The 16,688-nt window shown below is 34.3% G+C and overlaps 1 protein-coding gene across 2 annotated transcripts in view; it reads right to left on the bottom strand.

Annotated features, from left to right (window-relative positions):
• LOC136816688 (cilia- and flagella-associated protein 74-like) overlaps positions 1-13,361 on the bottom strand; it is an 88,504-nt gene extending 75,143 nt beyond the window's left edge. For both annotated transcript variants that reach the window (XM_067073015.1, XM_067073016.1), the window contains exons 1-9: positions 13,095-13,361; positions 12,618-12,705; positions 12,218-12,296; positions 11,408-11,496; positions 10,939-11,037; positions 9,917-10,021; positions 9,165-9,338; positions 8,692-8,905; positions 8,125-8,282 (exon numbers count right to left, since the gene is read on the bottom strand). In XM_067073015.1, coding sequence (XP_066929116.1) covers positions 8,125-8,282; positions 8,692-8,905; positions 9,165-9,338; positions 9,917-10,021; positions 10,939-11,037; positions 11,408-11,496; positions 12,218-12,296; positions 12,618-12,705; positions 13,095-13,341 — 1,253 coding nt within the window. In that variant the 5' untranslated portion in view covers positions 13,342-13,361. The remainder of the gene's footprint in view (positions 1-8,124; positions 8,283-8,691; positions 8,906-9,164; positions 9,339-9,916; positions 10,022-10,938; positions 11,038-11,407; positions 11,497-12,217; positions 12,297-12,617; positions 12,706-13,094) is intronic.
• Positions 13,362-16,688: the final 3,327 nt, after the last annotated feature.

The raw sequence follows: 16,688 nt of genomic DNA, 5'->3' as shown, positions 1-16,688 counted from the left end.
TGTTTTTTTGTCATTTTGTCTTATTTATTTATGTTTTTAATGATTTTTTGAAGTTTCGACATGGAAAAAAAGTTAGTTTTTTGGAAATAACTTTCGAACTGTTTTTTCAAATTTAATGTATAATAGCTCAAAATTCAGGTTAGAGCATCCTCTATACAATAAAAAAAAAATGAACAAAAAATTTAAATTCTTAAGCTCACAATATCTCGACAAACCTGTATACTTTTTTTTGGTGCACCCGGTATTTTCAAAAAATCTGGAAAAACTAAAGAAAGAATTTCACAAAAAGTAAAGGCACTTTTAGGCCAAAATTTGCCAAAAAAAATTTCATTTCGAAAATCGGGCTCCATCATCAGCTTTTAAACAATCTGAAACAATACCATTTTACATCATTGTGCAAAAAGAAAGAAAAAAATACCAAGTCAATCGCGAGAAATGCTCATTTCCCTAAAAATGACTAAAGGGAATTCCCCCAAAATAAGAAAATCCAATTTTTGCGGTCAAAAAAAATTTCCGAAAAAACAGTATCTGCCAGAGGGGGATAGTTATGGCGTACTGAGTGGTAGTCCAATTTTTTTTAAATTCTTTACAAATCATAGCGTCAGTCCCCCCTGCTAGTTGGAGGGAGGGGAGGGTTACACCCTCCAAAAAGCCAAAAAAAAGGTGGGGGTTAAAGATGTTTCAAATATTAGGGGGACCTAATGTACTTGGGGGGAGCTGAAGTCTCATCATTTAACGTGGGGGCTAAATACTTTATCTTAATGGTTGGCTTCAATTTATCAAATTAAAGCTCATGAAGCTGACAAAATGTTTTATCTTAACCTTCGAACTGCAACACAATTTACGTTGAATAACCCTTTTTTGTGGAACAAAAGGTCGAGGGTCGAAAGGGAACTTGAAACTCAGAGGGGACCTAATTTTTGCCAGGGACCTACCCAGGCTGACGCTACGCAAATAGTTTTTTTTTCCCAAAAAACCTTCTTGAAATTTTGAATTTTGTATATTAACGTCTGCAAAAATTTCAAAATGTGATCAAGTTTTCCATGGGATGAGCGAGCAACAATCAGATCTTTTATTGACCCCTGGGAATTTATACACAGCATTCAACCTTTAGAAAAAGTTATCAAATTTATCGTGGCCAATGAACGATTATTCGATTAAAATAAAACACAAAGATGTGAAAGTTGCACACCACACGGTACAAGAACTTCAATCCTAGAGTTAATATTGTAGAAATAATAGAGTTGACGCTCTCTAATTCGACGTTCTACTATTCGATACAACTTCATTATTCGATAATATATAATATTAAATGTCACCGTCAACGATCCAGTTCCCCTTGAAAATCGAATTAGAGAGCGTTAGTGTCACCTTAAAACTTTGACAAAGTAAGTGCTATTTTTCAATTGCAAACCGATAAAATTTGTTGTTGAACATTGACTTTGAGATCATAACTCCCGCGTTAGGTCTTTGTTGATTTCACCTTTACCTTATTATACAAGTCAAAATAATCGATAAAGATCAAACCAAAGAAAATACAGAGTTCAAAAAGTGAGAGAATCGATGCTCCAGTCATCAAACCAACACAGCCACCAAAATTTGAAAACAATTCTTGCCAAGTGTAAACTGGCACCTCTTCGGCAAACTCGATTGTGAATGATTTAAACATGAATGAGATCTCCAAAATGTTCGGAAATCGCGTCTTATGGTAGGCCAGATCGATGATGATTTCTTCTTTATAACAAGGTTGTAAATAGCATTTTTCATTGCATTGTCCAAGTAAAGCTTTATCATTTTCAACACTTGTAAAACAAGATTCACCTTTGACTACTTTGAAAAGTGTCTTGTTTTTAAAGCGTTTCGGCTCTCGTAAATGTTTTATATACATTTGAGGAATAGCACCACATTTTTCAAAAACGTTCTCTAAAAAGCAACCTTTTTTGCATTTATCAATGGTATAGTTGCCTGTGAATATGTTTTGGGAATATTCACCATTTCCTCTAACACAATCGGTGTAAGGTTCACCGAGCAGTTTTGTTATTTTTTGACTGATAAGGGCTTCGTAGCTTCCTTCTCCCATGAAATAACGTTTAGTAGAAGCTTCAGGGAAAGTTTCTGATGTCGGGTTAATTTGCATAATGCTCCAGAAATTATTGACAGATCGGTCCGATAAAGCTGTAATGTCTAAAACACCCATCTGCTGGTGTGATTCGATGGCGTCTATTGAGAAACAGTTGGTTGTGTCATCATTGGTCACTAAATGATGCAGATAGGTGATATTCGAGTAATCATAATCTGTTTGGTAGACATTGAGCAATACTGAACCATTATATCCGCAATTTGACATATTGAAACTACAAAGCTGCACGTCCTCATCCACCATTTGAGGGCGGGGAAAGATGGGCGGGCCACCACTCAAATGGCGTTTTTCTCTAGCTAGACCCTGCCAATCACAAATGGTTATTGCGGGATATGTCATATTTTGTTGGGGAATATGACTAGTATGAATGATAGTTTTGCGGGTTAAGAATGTATCGAAATGATCTTTTGAAATCATCACAGCTGCCACGAAAGAGGCAATAACAAGTATTGTCCATAGAATTCGATTTAAAGGGCGTCCTGTGGCGATTCGATTAGCACCGTGTATGGTTAAACCTTCGGCGTAACTTTGTCTCTCTTTTCTTATTGTTTGTTCGATCTTATCATTAACTTTATTACTTTTATCCCGCTTATCTCTTAACGGAATGTCTTCTGGTAAGCTTGTCTCTCCATCTCTCAGGGTACTTCCATTTGATGCAACAACCCCTTCATTGTGTGATTTTCTTTGAGATTTCCTCTTTAATTCACAAATATCTTTTCGAACTTCTAACATAGTACTTTCAAGATATCGTAGTTTTTGTTCCAAATTACTTGAATCCATTACAGCTCCAATATCAATAATATGATTTAAAGTTGTTTTATTACGTAAACTGTTGTTTGAATAAAAAAAAAAATTAAAAATTTGAAGAAAATTTGTTGATACGTTTTCTTGACACGAGCAGAACTTTTTTTATAAATAGAGCTTGAAAAGTTTCACGTTAGATAGTCATCAACTATGCACTAATAAGTTCGATCTAATTGAAAATAATTCAAACATTCAAACATTTTAATGGAATGAAATGATATTTGTGAATTATCATTTTCATGTTTCTAAAAAGCTTTCTTCGGAAGATGTTACAACATTCATAAGAACAGAAACAAACAGTTTTTAATAAATTTAGAAGAAAAGAAAACTCACTGATGAGACCGCTACAGTACAGTACAGAAAAGGAAATGGAGTTAGTCTATCAAATAATATAGATGATATCAGAAAATAAATAATTTAACTTCATCTCTGCATGATTTATTTCATGGTCATGAAAAGATATCAAAATATCCGAAAGTAGCTAGTGACAGGTGAATCAGGATTGAAAATTTTATTTTAAGAGTAATTTATATAAACATCTTATAACAATATAAGGCTATTTTGTCCGACAAATAAGAACATTTGACAGCCGGGGCACAAATTTTGGAAACAATCATATCGAATACACGATGTTAAATGAAGACGATTATCCAAGAATAACTCAAATGAGCTGTCCTTATAGTGCCAATGAATGTTTGACAATTTCGGACATCAAAAAACAATTAGAACAACCTATATGATATTATCATCCCGAGGGGATATTCACATTTACATTTATTTTATGTATTTCTCAGCGAGATTCTTCATGGGTTCCCGTCTAGAGGCAAAACCAACAAAGAGTTTGAAATCTTTGAAACAAGTGTCCCCTCCTCTCTGGTCATAACACATTGAAAATCTCAAAGATACGGAGTTGAGAGATGAATGAAAATCATTTGATATTTTAAAGCCTATCATTCTTTCATCAGAAGAACATAACTGATATTTGGTCGCCTCACGAAGTGAAAGGAGATCATTAATCTCGGTGTTTCTTCAGACCAAAAATGTGAAAGTTTGGTAGCCCGATTCGGAATTAAATGTTCGGGGAATCGGGAAATGATTTCCCGCGTAAATTCTTGCATCAGCCGTTTTATCTCCATTATATTGCGCCACGCAAACTCATCAGACAGTATTTGCGGTATTTAGATTCTAATTAGCTCCGTAGTAGTTAGCGTACTTGTTTAATGAAATCTAAATAACGGAGATAATTAAAAGCCTCGTGAAAAGTGTCGAACGTTTCTACTACAAGGGACCTACAAGTGCAAGCAGCAGATAATTCTCGATGTAGATTTTAAATCTACAACTACAATAAATGATTCTTCAAAATTGAAATTTATGGTTCTTCATTGATATTATTCCATTCAAACTACCACACTCGTGATGTTGTTGAAAACAAACCTTCTTTCACTAGAATCACTTTTGAGGTTAAAGATTTGGAAGATGGATGTGTTTGTGTTGAAAAGAAAAATAATATAGATAAGAAGAAGTTTATTATTGTTTCAATTACTCGAAATCTATGATAACAGTTGATAGCATGTCCCAACCAAGATCACTCACTGCATATGACAACCTAACCAATGTATTAATTGCCAGATCAAGTTATACCATGAATTTCTTTAGCCACAATTAGCAGATTTGCAGATTTGAAGTGAAGCAATTTAAAGAACATTTATCACCTAAACGCTAAAGCAAGATTTGATTGATGATTCACCGTTCCAAGACGAGTAATTTTGTGTAACCATTGCAAGTACTGACTTAAAATTTCTTGAACAAACATACAACTGTCGAGTGTCCAGTTGAGTCAATTGCAAATATTGGAGTCTATGCCTGGCTGAAGAACAACTGTCTCTATTTAGGTTACTACTGGCATCTAGTCGAAAATGAGAGTGACGCTATATGTATCCTTTCTCTGGAATGACCCTTTTGATTATTGTTGTTGTTTCCGTTGCATCCATTGAAACATGGATTTATCAAAAGATATTTGCTGGAGTTTTAATTACACAATGTGGCATTGCAGCTACATGAAAAGAAGAAATTTTGGCGGGAATTTAATTTGGCGGATGGCCGAAAAAGTTTTTTCAGAGGGAATTTGATCAGTGAAAGTTATCGTGACATTTTATGACAGAAAGTGTGGTTGATAAACTTGGAGGAAGTATCAAAACAAATTTGTTGTCAAAGAGATTCAGGACGCGCCCTTTTTAACATTTTTGTTTTCATTCAAAATGTCCGGACGCCGATTGGAGAATAAGAGAACGCCTGCCACCTAACCGCCCATCACCCGATGAGATTAACAATTAACGAGTGTGTAACTTGCAGCGCGAGTGACGTGACGTCAAACGTTCCATCGTTAGGCCACTAATATGGTCTTCTTCGTTCCAGACATTCGCACCTGTTCCACTACAGATTTTTTTCATATTTCGATTTAAAAGGCTACTCGGTGCAAAAGAGAAATCGTGTATTTTTTAATACGCTGTTCATTAACTCAAATCAAATGACTTAGGAGGTTCGGTGAAATGGTGGCGGAATTGCCGTCCCATGTTTTGTCAGATAGTCCCAAGTTAGAGCAGTTGATGGTAAATTAAGCGGGAATTTAATTTGGTTGATTGGGCCAAAATCATCCAAATTTAACTTTTACTGCCATCGACCGCCAAATTTAGATTATTTTTTTCTTCCCCATGTTATCTATTTTAAGACAAATAAATTCCTGTCAAATTAAAATTTTCAAGCCAGCAGCCATATTAAATTCCCTCCAAAATTTTTACTTTTGTTTAAGATTACTTCAACTGTATTATTAGATTTAATATAATAATTTATTGAAACTTTCTCGCAGCAATTTTTTATTGTACAAACAAGAAACATTCATTGATATAAGTTAAACATGATATGATTAAGTCTTCAAACTCGAACCCTATAACTTGAATGTGTCCTTAACTCAAAGGTTTTTTTTATTTTTTCAGAACAAATTTAGGCTATTTTCAATGTTAGTTTTGAAAAATGATAACTTTCTGAAAACCTTTAAGATTTTAGGGATGACAAAAATAATATTATATTACATTATTTGTTTCTGAAGAATATTTTTCAGGTTGATTCCAATCTCATTTTATCTTTTCTAACTTTAACTTAAAATCAACTTCAGCCATTTTGACATTAACGCGAATCAAAAGTACGTTGCTGTTTAACGATTTTGCACATTCGCAAATCACGTGTTACACTGTTAAGCTTTTCGTCTTTTACTTTTAAGCTCTTTAAGCTATTCTATTCAGGCGACCTTCCAGCGCAGCTGGTTTATTCAACATTTGTTTATCTTTTAATTTTTTTTTGATAGAATAATCTAAACAATAACCATTCATTCAATTTTGTCTGATTTTTTTTTATTATTCTTTCAACGGGCAAACTGATGATTTGATTTAAAATTAAATTCAAGAAAAAGATAATTCTTTTTTATTCCGTGGCTAAAATGAAAGGAAAAAAGAAACCTCAACCTAAGGACATATAAATGAAGGGACACAACGACACAAGTAGCCAGAAAACAGAATTTGATGAAAATTTTAATCAGCTAAAATTGTTCAGAACATTCTAAGAGCCCGAACCATTCATGTCTTTAAAAACACATTGCTTACCTGGTTTGCAGAAAACATTTTTGAACACGAATGGTTCAGTTTTCATAGTTTAAAACACCAAATTTCCTGTTGAACCCGACTGTTAAAAAAGTCCCGACTGGCTAAATTTCCCGATTTTTTCCGATTATCTAACCCGACTTTTAACCCGATTTTTATCTGATTGGTTCCGACAGGACACTGCAAGAGCTTCAAAATCGTCTTGAAAAACACCTTGAACACCAGAGAAAACACTGAATGGTTCAGAAACTTGCCGGTGTTTCAGGTACAAACATTTTGGCTTGGATTTTTATGGAGAAAATTGAGAGTTGATTTATCAAATCCCAGGAACACAGGAAATGCTGAAAACACAAGGTGTTTTCTGGGAAATGATTTTTGCCAAAAACACCCCAAAAAAAGCATGAAAGGTTTAGAAAAAGTGTTTTCACTTTTTTGACATGAAAGGTTCGGGCAGGTTAAGGCTCTAAAAAAAAGCAACGGGTGTTGCCACGGAAAAACAAGAAATGCAAATTTCAACAAAGAACCGGCGCCACGGTCAAGAAAGCTTTTACGCTTGAAAATCATCAAACTATAGGATTGGTTGGATCACAAAACAAATACAGGAAGCTCAGAAGTAATCGAAGTCATTATGCACTATCGTAATAAATCCAATTAGGAACAGTATTGTGCAGTGTTCAAAGTCGTTCATAGATTCATGACCTAATGTTTTCTACCGAAATACCCCGGTTTTAGCCAGTAGTGGCAAATTTAAACTAGACAAAAGTTGAATAAAATTTGCCACTACTGCCAAAAAGCGGGGTCTTTCCGTAGAAAACATTACGTCATGAATATCATGAATACGGAAAATCAATGTTATTCACACCAAATTCTACAAAATTACTGAATTTTTTCGTGACGAAATTTATGCAGATTTATGCTATTGTTTAAACAACACTGTGTCAATTAAACCAATTGAGACTTTGAGTACTTATGATAATGAAAGTGGTATTGCCACCGCAGTCAGAGACAACTGAACGTTTCCTTTTTCGATAGCTATCAAGCGTTGGGCTGGGCTTCCCTCACATCGTTACTTCTCTCTAAGGCGATTTGTCATGCCTTTTTAGCATCTGGTTATCGGACGCTGCCCCTCTTGAATTATTTAAAAAAATGGTGAAAAACAGTCTTTTTTATAAAAAAAAAACACTTGCAGAAAAAGTGTCCTTTTTTGTTTCTGGCGGACGCTGCCCTGCCTTTCTAGAATTTGGCCTGTTTCTAACTGGATTTTCCCTCTAAAACTTGATCCTTCTCTCTGATACTGACCATACTTTCTTCTAAGTTTTTTAGTATAACCCGACCGGGGGTTGAGACCACGACGTCGAGCACCTTTATAATTAATAATCGAATTCAATCGTTTAAACAAGCGAATCATTAATTGAATTGCGTAGTCAAAATTCGATTATTGTTTTTGAAAAGATCCCTAAAACCGAACGCTCTACATTATACTCTATAGCATAATGAATGAAAGTAAAAACAAAAATATTTTCTTACTCTTTGTCCCTTTCGAATTGTCGTATTCTTTTCCTACGAGTGACCACTTCGTCAGGGTTTTCACCCATTAATAACAATTTTTGTCGTTCGTCTTTCTCCTTTGTATCTTCTTGCTTTTTCTTATACGTGTCACGTGCTTGCACTGCGGATATGTTTTCCTGAGTGAAACAAATAATACAAGATGTAAGTCAGACTTGATACGTCTAAATATAAGTTTGTTTGCTGAAAGATTAACCTTGAACACTCTGTAATTCCCTTTGTAAACTTTTTTTTTGCCAAAACCATTACATTGTGTGTCTGAAAATGGATATTTAAAAAAATTGGCACCGTCGTAAAGATCGTGGAATCAGCTTTGAAATCTCTAAAAATAAGTCTTTACACAGTCTTTACGTTGAATTTCTATTGTTTTCAGGTAAAAATTTGAAAATTCAAAGTCGAATACTTCAGCTTTGGAAAAAGATTGGGTCAAAAACTTTCGAGGTGTTTCTTTAAGACCATAAAAGGTATCTCTAAGTCAAATTATCTGATAATCCCTTTTAAACCATATCCTTTCCCTTGTTTCCTTACCTTGCTCATTTCAATATTTTTCTTCAGAGATAACAACGCACTCATGCGCTGGTTCAAATCACTTCGACTTCTGTCTTCCTCTTCACTTTCACGCTGACGAACTTTGGACATTGTTGTCTTCAGGTTACGCATGGCTACTTCGCGGTTCTTTTTGGACGCAATAATGGCTTGCCGATTACGACGTTCTCGCTCTCTGATTGTTGACATGTGCTCTCTAGAAGTAAAGTAGTGAATAAAGCCATTATCAAAAGAAGCAATTATGATAAAAATTAGGTTAATATCATTTAGTTAGAAGTTTTCTCATGATTTAGCGAAAAATATTGTGTCGAGTTGGTTAAGGAAAAGATAGTTTCAAAATATGATCATAAAATAGTGGAAGTCACAAAAAATCAAAACAATTCATAGTTAAAACATGACGATATTAAGCTGCTAGGAACTACATTTAGAAAATTTAAAAACTCAAGAGTGCTTACTTTTCTGTCCTCTTCTTTCTTCGCTCAAGCATCATAGCATTGGTCATTTCTTTTCGGATTCTGGCTGATGCTTTGTCTGCTTTGAGGCTTTCACTCTGTTTGTCATCTGATTCGAGCATGTCATCAAAAGGTATGAATTTCGCATGCTCAATGTACGTCTGTGCTAGGTGGAGCCTAAACAATAATACAAAAAAATTGATACATTGAGGTACCTAATAAGCTATTAAGTAATAAGGTTGGAAAACGGGGGGGGGGGTTGTAAAATTTTAAAATATAAGCGGGGGTTGAATAAAATGGCCTGGATGAAAAAAATTTGAAAAGGAGGCTAAATACGCAGAATTAGGACAAAGAAGGGAACTTTCAAAACATTTTAAGGCCGGGGCCTGAATAAGCTCCTGGGTGAACATTTTCAAAAATTTATTAGCTAGTCACATTTTGGCCGTGATGCGCAGCTTGTTCAATGATTCAACTTCTTCTAGTTAATAAAGGTACATATTTCTTTTCATAAGCAACCAGGTTGCTAAGGCTCGAGTCCTGAAATGAGCCAAAAGCAAATGCTTTTTAGATAATCTAAGCATGGCAAACGATAGCCCTTGAAGATGGTAAAATAATCAGGGGTGGTCAAAGCAAATTTTTCGGAAATGAGCTAGAATGCTAAGCAACCCTAGCCCTGTTCCAAAAAATAGGAGGTGCTTATACAGACCTGCAAAAGTCAAACTCGTCAATTTAAACAAAATAAATAAATGAATTACTCGGCTGTATCAACGTTTTGTATTGCTCGTTCTTCGACTTCTTTTTCCACTTTGATCTCTGCAACTAAGCGTTCTTTCTTACTCTTCAATCGAAAGTATGTAGCTCTAAAAATCCGAAATCAGAAACTTGATATTATATAGTGGTCATTGTGACATAGAGCGTCGTTTACACAACTGATGCTCAATTTCAAAATAGTGTCTTAAAGAAGAGAAAATCTAGTGCCGCAATTATTTTCCGTTTTTTTGTTCTTGTTTTTTTTGAAAATGGCCTTTTTATCATTTTAAAACATCAAATTAATATCCGTCATTAAAAGTGGCATCAATGTCAATCTAAAGATGGCAACAATAAATTATTTTGTGGGTAATAAATAATTTTGAGTTTGAGCTTGTAGTCATGCGCGATGGAAGAAGAGGGTTACAAAGAATTTTAAATATTTTACCACAGTAAAGTGAGTCGAGTATTATTATTCCCAATAGATCTGCACATTCTACACCAGCGTCTTTAGCCCCTGGCACCCCAAGCTAAGAATTTGTACTTGCTCCGAAAACACCCTGAATTTCATACCCCATTGACAGAGACAGGGTTTTTATAATATATGATGCCGGAGGGGGGGGACTTAGGCAAAATGGGTGCCGGGATGTGTGAGCCATTAGGGACCCTTTTTCACACCCTTGAAAGTCCCTCAAAAGGGGACAAAAACCATTAAAAAGCAAACGAGTCTCTGTAAGGGTTCCAAGATTACAAAAATCTAAAATCAACTCCCTCGAAAGGTCTTGAAATTTGGCTTAAAATTTAAAGATTTTGGCTGAAATATTTGGGGGAAAAGTCTCTCAAAATCGTCAAAGAATGGACAAAATTTTCGAAAATCAGTCTCTCTAAGAGACAATTTTCGAACTTTGGTTCAGACATACCTGTCATCTTGCAAGCCTAGTACCCCTCCTCCCGGATGATGATGTGATGTGATTTTATGTGCCCTTAGAGATTTAGGAGACAGTGAAATGTAAAAGAATGTTTATCATACTTTTGATTGTTATTATCAGCGTCCCTGATTTCCTTTTCAACAGTTTCTAGTTCATCTTCAAGTCCTTTTAAATGATTTTGACACTTTGCAAGTTCTTCCCTAAAACAATGAGAGAAAAGATTTAAGCAAGATGATAATCCCCCACTGATCTATATGGGCCGTAAAATCTTCTTGGATCATTGAGTACTCATCAATCCAAAACCATTCTAGGCCACTAGCACTAAATTTACCTAGCTCAGGTAAATATTGAAGAGCCAGAGATAAAAAGTAAAAAATAAAACTTTCTGCTATGTTCAACAAAAAATGAATACGAAGATCTCTTCTATGGAGTAAAAATAAAAGGTTGATGTGATGTTAAATGAAAATAAGTATTTTCAAAAGATACAGCTTATAAAGGTATGCAATTTTCTTCACATTATGTAACAAGTACATTAGATGGGTTAAGTAGACAGATGGATACATTTAGTACCTTGCTTGTTGTACAGCAAATTCTTTCTCAACAACAAGATCTCCCAACTGATCCAAGTGTTTCTTTAATGCTTTCCTTCTCATCATTTCCTGTAAGACATTAATAAATAAAATTATAGTGATAGAAGGTGGAGGAAATGAATATTACAAACACACACTACAAAGGAGTATTTTGGGGACGGTAATATACACAGTATTGTCACGGGTAGGAAACTTTCAAAATTCCAGACTTTTGCCCAAAAACCTCAATTTTTTCCAGATATTTTTGCTTAAAATCGCCAAATTTTTCCAGACTTTTTCGGCAGACGTGGCAACCCTGTATACATAATATATTCTGAGGAAATCGTTGGTTTACTTTGAAACGTTCTTAACATACATGAAAAAGGACAACTGAAACTCAATTTTTCCATTGCAAATTTAGTCACTATAATTTTGCAGATTTTTCGACCGAAATTACATTCAACAATGATTATCTAAAACACAGCTAAAAAATTCTTAACATTGAATTTGGCTAACAAAAGTTATACTTTAGCCATTATTGCTTCCATTGCCAATTATAGACAGACTAAGGGACAGTCTGATTTTAAAATAGAAGTCAGCATCTTAAAATCTTTCAAATAATTTTAAGAATTTGGATAACTAATAGGGGGCAAACCCTGTTCATTTCATCTTTTGTGGGACTCAACTGTGCACGTGATTGGTTCAAAAGTAGATATGATATTGAATTGAAGCTTTTTAATTCTTAATTTTTTGGCATTATAGATTTCTCAAAATCTCATTCCAAACTTTTCTTCTTTTTTAATAATTTTACCTCTCTTGAAACAGTTGATTGAGGTTCGGAAGTGGCGCTGTCATCTTCGAAATCGTCTTTACCGAACTCATCAAAACTTCTAAAAAATGAAGTAACAAACAGTGAATCATCTTTTATGAATGAATAGAGCTAAAGTTGAAAAGCTCTTTGTCAAGCCTTATGTTGAAAGTGTCAAACAAAAAAACAAAATTTCATTTTAACCTGCAATGTCTAGTCACATCATAGATTTGTTTGGTGATTCTCTCAGCTAACCTTTTGACTTTAGTGTTTCATCTTCTTATATTTTGGATCAATATAAACTTAAGAGGGCATCCTTCTTATAATAGTTCTAATGTTGATTGAGTGACACCTGCCCAATAAAGTTTGTACCCAAAAAGAAAGTATGAAAATAAGTAATTACCCTGCAATAGAGCTTGTCTCTTCATCACTGTAGAGATTGAAATCTGAAGATAAGCTTTCTGATTCATCCTCCATCAATCTTGGCGTCACTAAAAAATAAAAATGGATAATGTTGTGTAAAAAGAACTTATTTTAAGAGCCTCCAAGAAAAACTCCTCAAGTTAAGTTCTCATTTTAAAGCTAGATGAGACTGCATCTGATGATGCTGTGTAAAGACTGATATTATTAATTTAGTATTAATATTATATTTTCAAAAAATTAAAATGAGCAACCTTCTGGCTGTCTATTTTTATGAATTATTGCCCTGTCAGTCAGTATTTTACTAAAAAGACAAATTGTCTGTAAGTGTTATTAGTCAATTTTCATATAGTCCCTGGGACAATTACTCCATAATGTGAGTCAAAATAGGATACAAATTTCAATCAAACAATTGTTGTTTTACGCAAACCTTATCTTTCAATATAACATGAAAACTTACTGAAGCTTTCTGTCAACATTTCTTTGTCATTATAACCACCAGCAGTCCCCCCACTTTGCATACCATTCATTTCTTCTGCAATGTCAATACTACTTTCACGTTGAAGACTACTATCTGATAATGCAGCTGCATCATTTGCTAGAGTCGGTGATGTGACATATTTGAAATGAGCATCTTCAGTGTCTGTTTCATCACCCGTCATTGGACGATTATCATCAATATCTTGCTTATAGATTATAGTTGACATGATTTTTTTGAATACTTTATACTAAATAATAAAGGTTTCTTATAAATTGTTTTCTTTTTAGAACAGTTTTCTAGATTTAGCCTGCTAATAATTAGGCAGGCCTCCCAACAATTCCAGATTAGCCAAACAAATTTGGTCAAACTTTTTCAACATTTTGTGCACAGCTGCCAGTGCATAATGCCAATATTGCCATACCCATATCGTTGTTCACATGATATAAGGTTCAATCTCAAAATTAGTCCCTTACAAAATTTAAAGTTTTACTGTGGTGGTCATCTTTGAGATTGAGATTGACCTTTTTTCATGCAGAGGAATAGACAATGTTTTCATATGACAAAAAGGCCAGTCTCAAAGGCAGAACAAAATTGCAAGATTTCCAATTTTCCAAGACACTTATTTTGATTAAACTTAGATTGAACCTTTACTCATGTGGAATACCTCATCATTATGTAATCACAACAGTTTATTCAATTATTATACACTGGATATAAAAGTAACTGATTTTTGCTGATCTCTCAGTAATGATATACTCTCCTTCCCTCATTTAATAATTTCTTGTAGTATTTCAATCGACTTTTTTATTGAAAATCACTCATCCAATTCCCAAAAGAGATTCAAAATTTTCCTGTGCGTCAGATTCCTCTATTTAATTGCCATTATACCGGGTGGTGGCCCAAAAAAACTTCCCATGAACTTGATTGCTTATAAATTGACGTTGCTTTGTGATGTGTATTTGAAACTTTACACAAGCAAAAATCTTAGGCCAAAATATTCAATTAATCTCGTTTTAAAAGGGTATACTCTCCCATAGGTAGGTTTCAAAACCTGCAGAAATTGACATCAAAAGTTGCTACAGGTTTTTTTGTCTTTCAACATCTTCAAAGCCTTGATCCGGTTTCTTGGGTGTAATTGTTTATGATAAAAAGATTGTTGTTTGTACCAAGGTACATAGTATCATACATACTGAAGACTTCTACAGTCTATTAGCGGACTAAAAGTATTGCCAGAGCCTTATTTTGAGAACCAATGAAAACCCACCAGGGTTTTTTGGTAGAGAAGCTAGACTTTTCTTTTTTGACGTTTTACTGGCGGTAGCTTTGTAAGCAAAGGGGAAGCTTCAATGTGAATGCAAAAGTCTTCAAATGATTTTCCCGAGGTTAGAAGGACCATAAAAAACATTTGGAGGATAAACAAATTAAACAAATTTTAGAGCAAATTCAAAGCTTGGTTTTGAAAAGTTTACAAAGTAACCAAAAGTTGAAAAATTCTAAAGTTGAGAAGTGGTCGTTTTTTTCAAGAAAAAGTACTGTTTAAAAGTTTTTCTCAATAAAAACCTGGTAAGGACTCATCCTTCTTTGTTAATTGTGCCTAATTACCAGTTCCTCTTCCCCTGTAATGAAGAACATGAAAGAATTTAACGTTATTTAAAGTTAAATGATGAGATTTAATGTTTAATGATGAGATTTTAGATCCCCCAAAGTACATTAGGTCCTCCAAGTATTTGAAACATCTTTAGCCCCCACCTTTTTTGGAGGGCGTATATAACCCCCAACTAGCAGGGGGCTGAAGCTATGTTTAATCTAATCGTTTGTTTATGCCACACTAAAGGCCTTTCTAGATTAGCCGCACAAGAAAATCCTGGGGTTGTTATGAACTTAAAGCCCGTTACAGCAAAGGGAAATCGCTTTGAAGAACCAAATATATACTTATAAATTTTAAAAGGTTTTTAAATAACATTTTATTCTTTATGAAAGTGATATTAAAATGTTTGAGCGTTATGAAGTTTGATTTTACAGTTTGTTGTAAAAAAAAACAACCCCCATCTTAATTTTATAAATTTTTTTGATTTAGTGTATTATAAAAATGATTCATTTTGAAGCGTAATTAGATCCTTTCCAGGGAACTGGACCCACATTTTTCAAGTCAGAATTCATTGCCAGCAATGTCACAGCAATGTGTGTTGTAAAATCAAAAAATTTACAACATTTATTTTGCAAATTTGAGGGAAAATGTTTTTCGGAGCATAAACTTTCACAAATTGTTAAGTTGAATAAATGAAAATTCTTGAATGAAAATTGCCTTTTAAAAGTGAAAATTATTCCTTTCAAATCATCCAATAAAGACGATTGCTCTTCGACTTTGAAAAGACATTATAGGATCTATGCCGAAAATTGGATATTTATTTATTAAGATTTTGAAGTTTTAACTAGTGAGTCCAATTTTTTTGAGAATTTTTTGCAAGCATAAAATTTGCAAAATTCGCAAAAGTTTTTTCTTGCAAAAGTTTGTACGCCTATAAAAGTAACTACTCTTGTATCCCAAATAGACGTCCCCCCGCTAATTGTTTAGAAAAAAAAATCCATCCCCCCGCTCTTTTTAAGACCCCTCCTCGCTAACTAAATTCGAATGATTTAATATTTTATTACAGTGTAGATAGACCTTAAACTTGTTAAAATTTTCCTTTTTGTTACAATTGGTTCTTATGTTACGTGTTCATTTGCTAAAGTTTCTTTTTTGTTGCTGAAATTGACATCAGTTAAAAAAATTTATGTCTTCAAATTACCCCCCTCTTATTCCATCCCCCCCCCCGGTTATTAGAATTTAGAAAATTTTCCTACCCCCTGCTTATTCGGACCCCCCCCCCCGTCTATTCGGGAGACAAGAGTACATGCATGGTGTTAAAAGAAACAAGAAATTATGCATTCGTGTTAATAATATAATGTAGGATTCTTTAGAGGAACAGAGATTTGATTGCTCTTTATACTGTAGTATACATAGTTACCAAATGTTCTGCATCCTGCGGGACATGTACTGTGAAGTGGGGTAACTTGCATCAGTGGAGGGAAACTTGCGTAGCCATCAAATGACTAGTGACCAATCAAAGCAGCAAAATTTCAAACAAATGAACTACGCAGCTCTGCTCGCAGGTCTACTCTACCACTTTTGTTTTGATTTTAATTTGTATCTTACTTACAGACAGGTCATTCATTTGAGGGGTATGCATATTTGCCTCCACTGATGCAAGTTAAGCAACTCTAGAAGTTGCGCAACTTTCGTTGACGTCAAACCAAATGTTGCATTTTCCCACAAAATTCAAAGTTATATAACTATTTTTGTGTGTACTGTATGTCCTTTGGTTTTTTGCACTAGTTAATCCGAAATCTCTGCTTTCCAGGGGTATATAACACTAAACACTTGGCCCGAAGATAGTTTGGCAAATTATTCATCTACCCAGGGCACTTTTTTATTTTTGCCGTCCGTGGGAAAAAAACCTTTTCAAAGTGACATTCTTCAAACCTCTCTGGAAATGGAGGAACAAATGGTTGGTGGCTGAAAATTTGTATGTT

This window comes from Clytia hemisphaerica, unplaced genomic scaffold (assembly GCF_902728285.1).
Source record: "Clytia hemisphaerica strain Z4C2 unplaced genomic scaffold, Clytia hemisphaerica genome assembly, whole genome shotgun sequence".
In the NCBI taxonomy this organism is placed as follows: domain Eukaryota; kingdom Metazoa; phylum Cnidaria; class Hydrozoa; order Leptothecata; family Clytiidae; genus Clytia; species Clytia hemisphaerica.
This window is presented reverse-complemented; position numbering and strand designations above follow the sequence as displayed.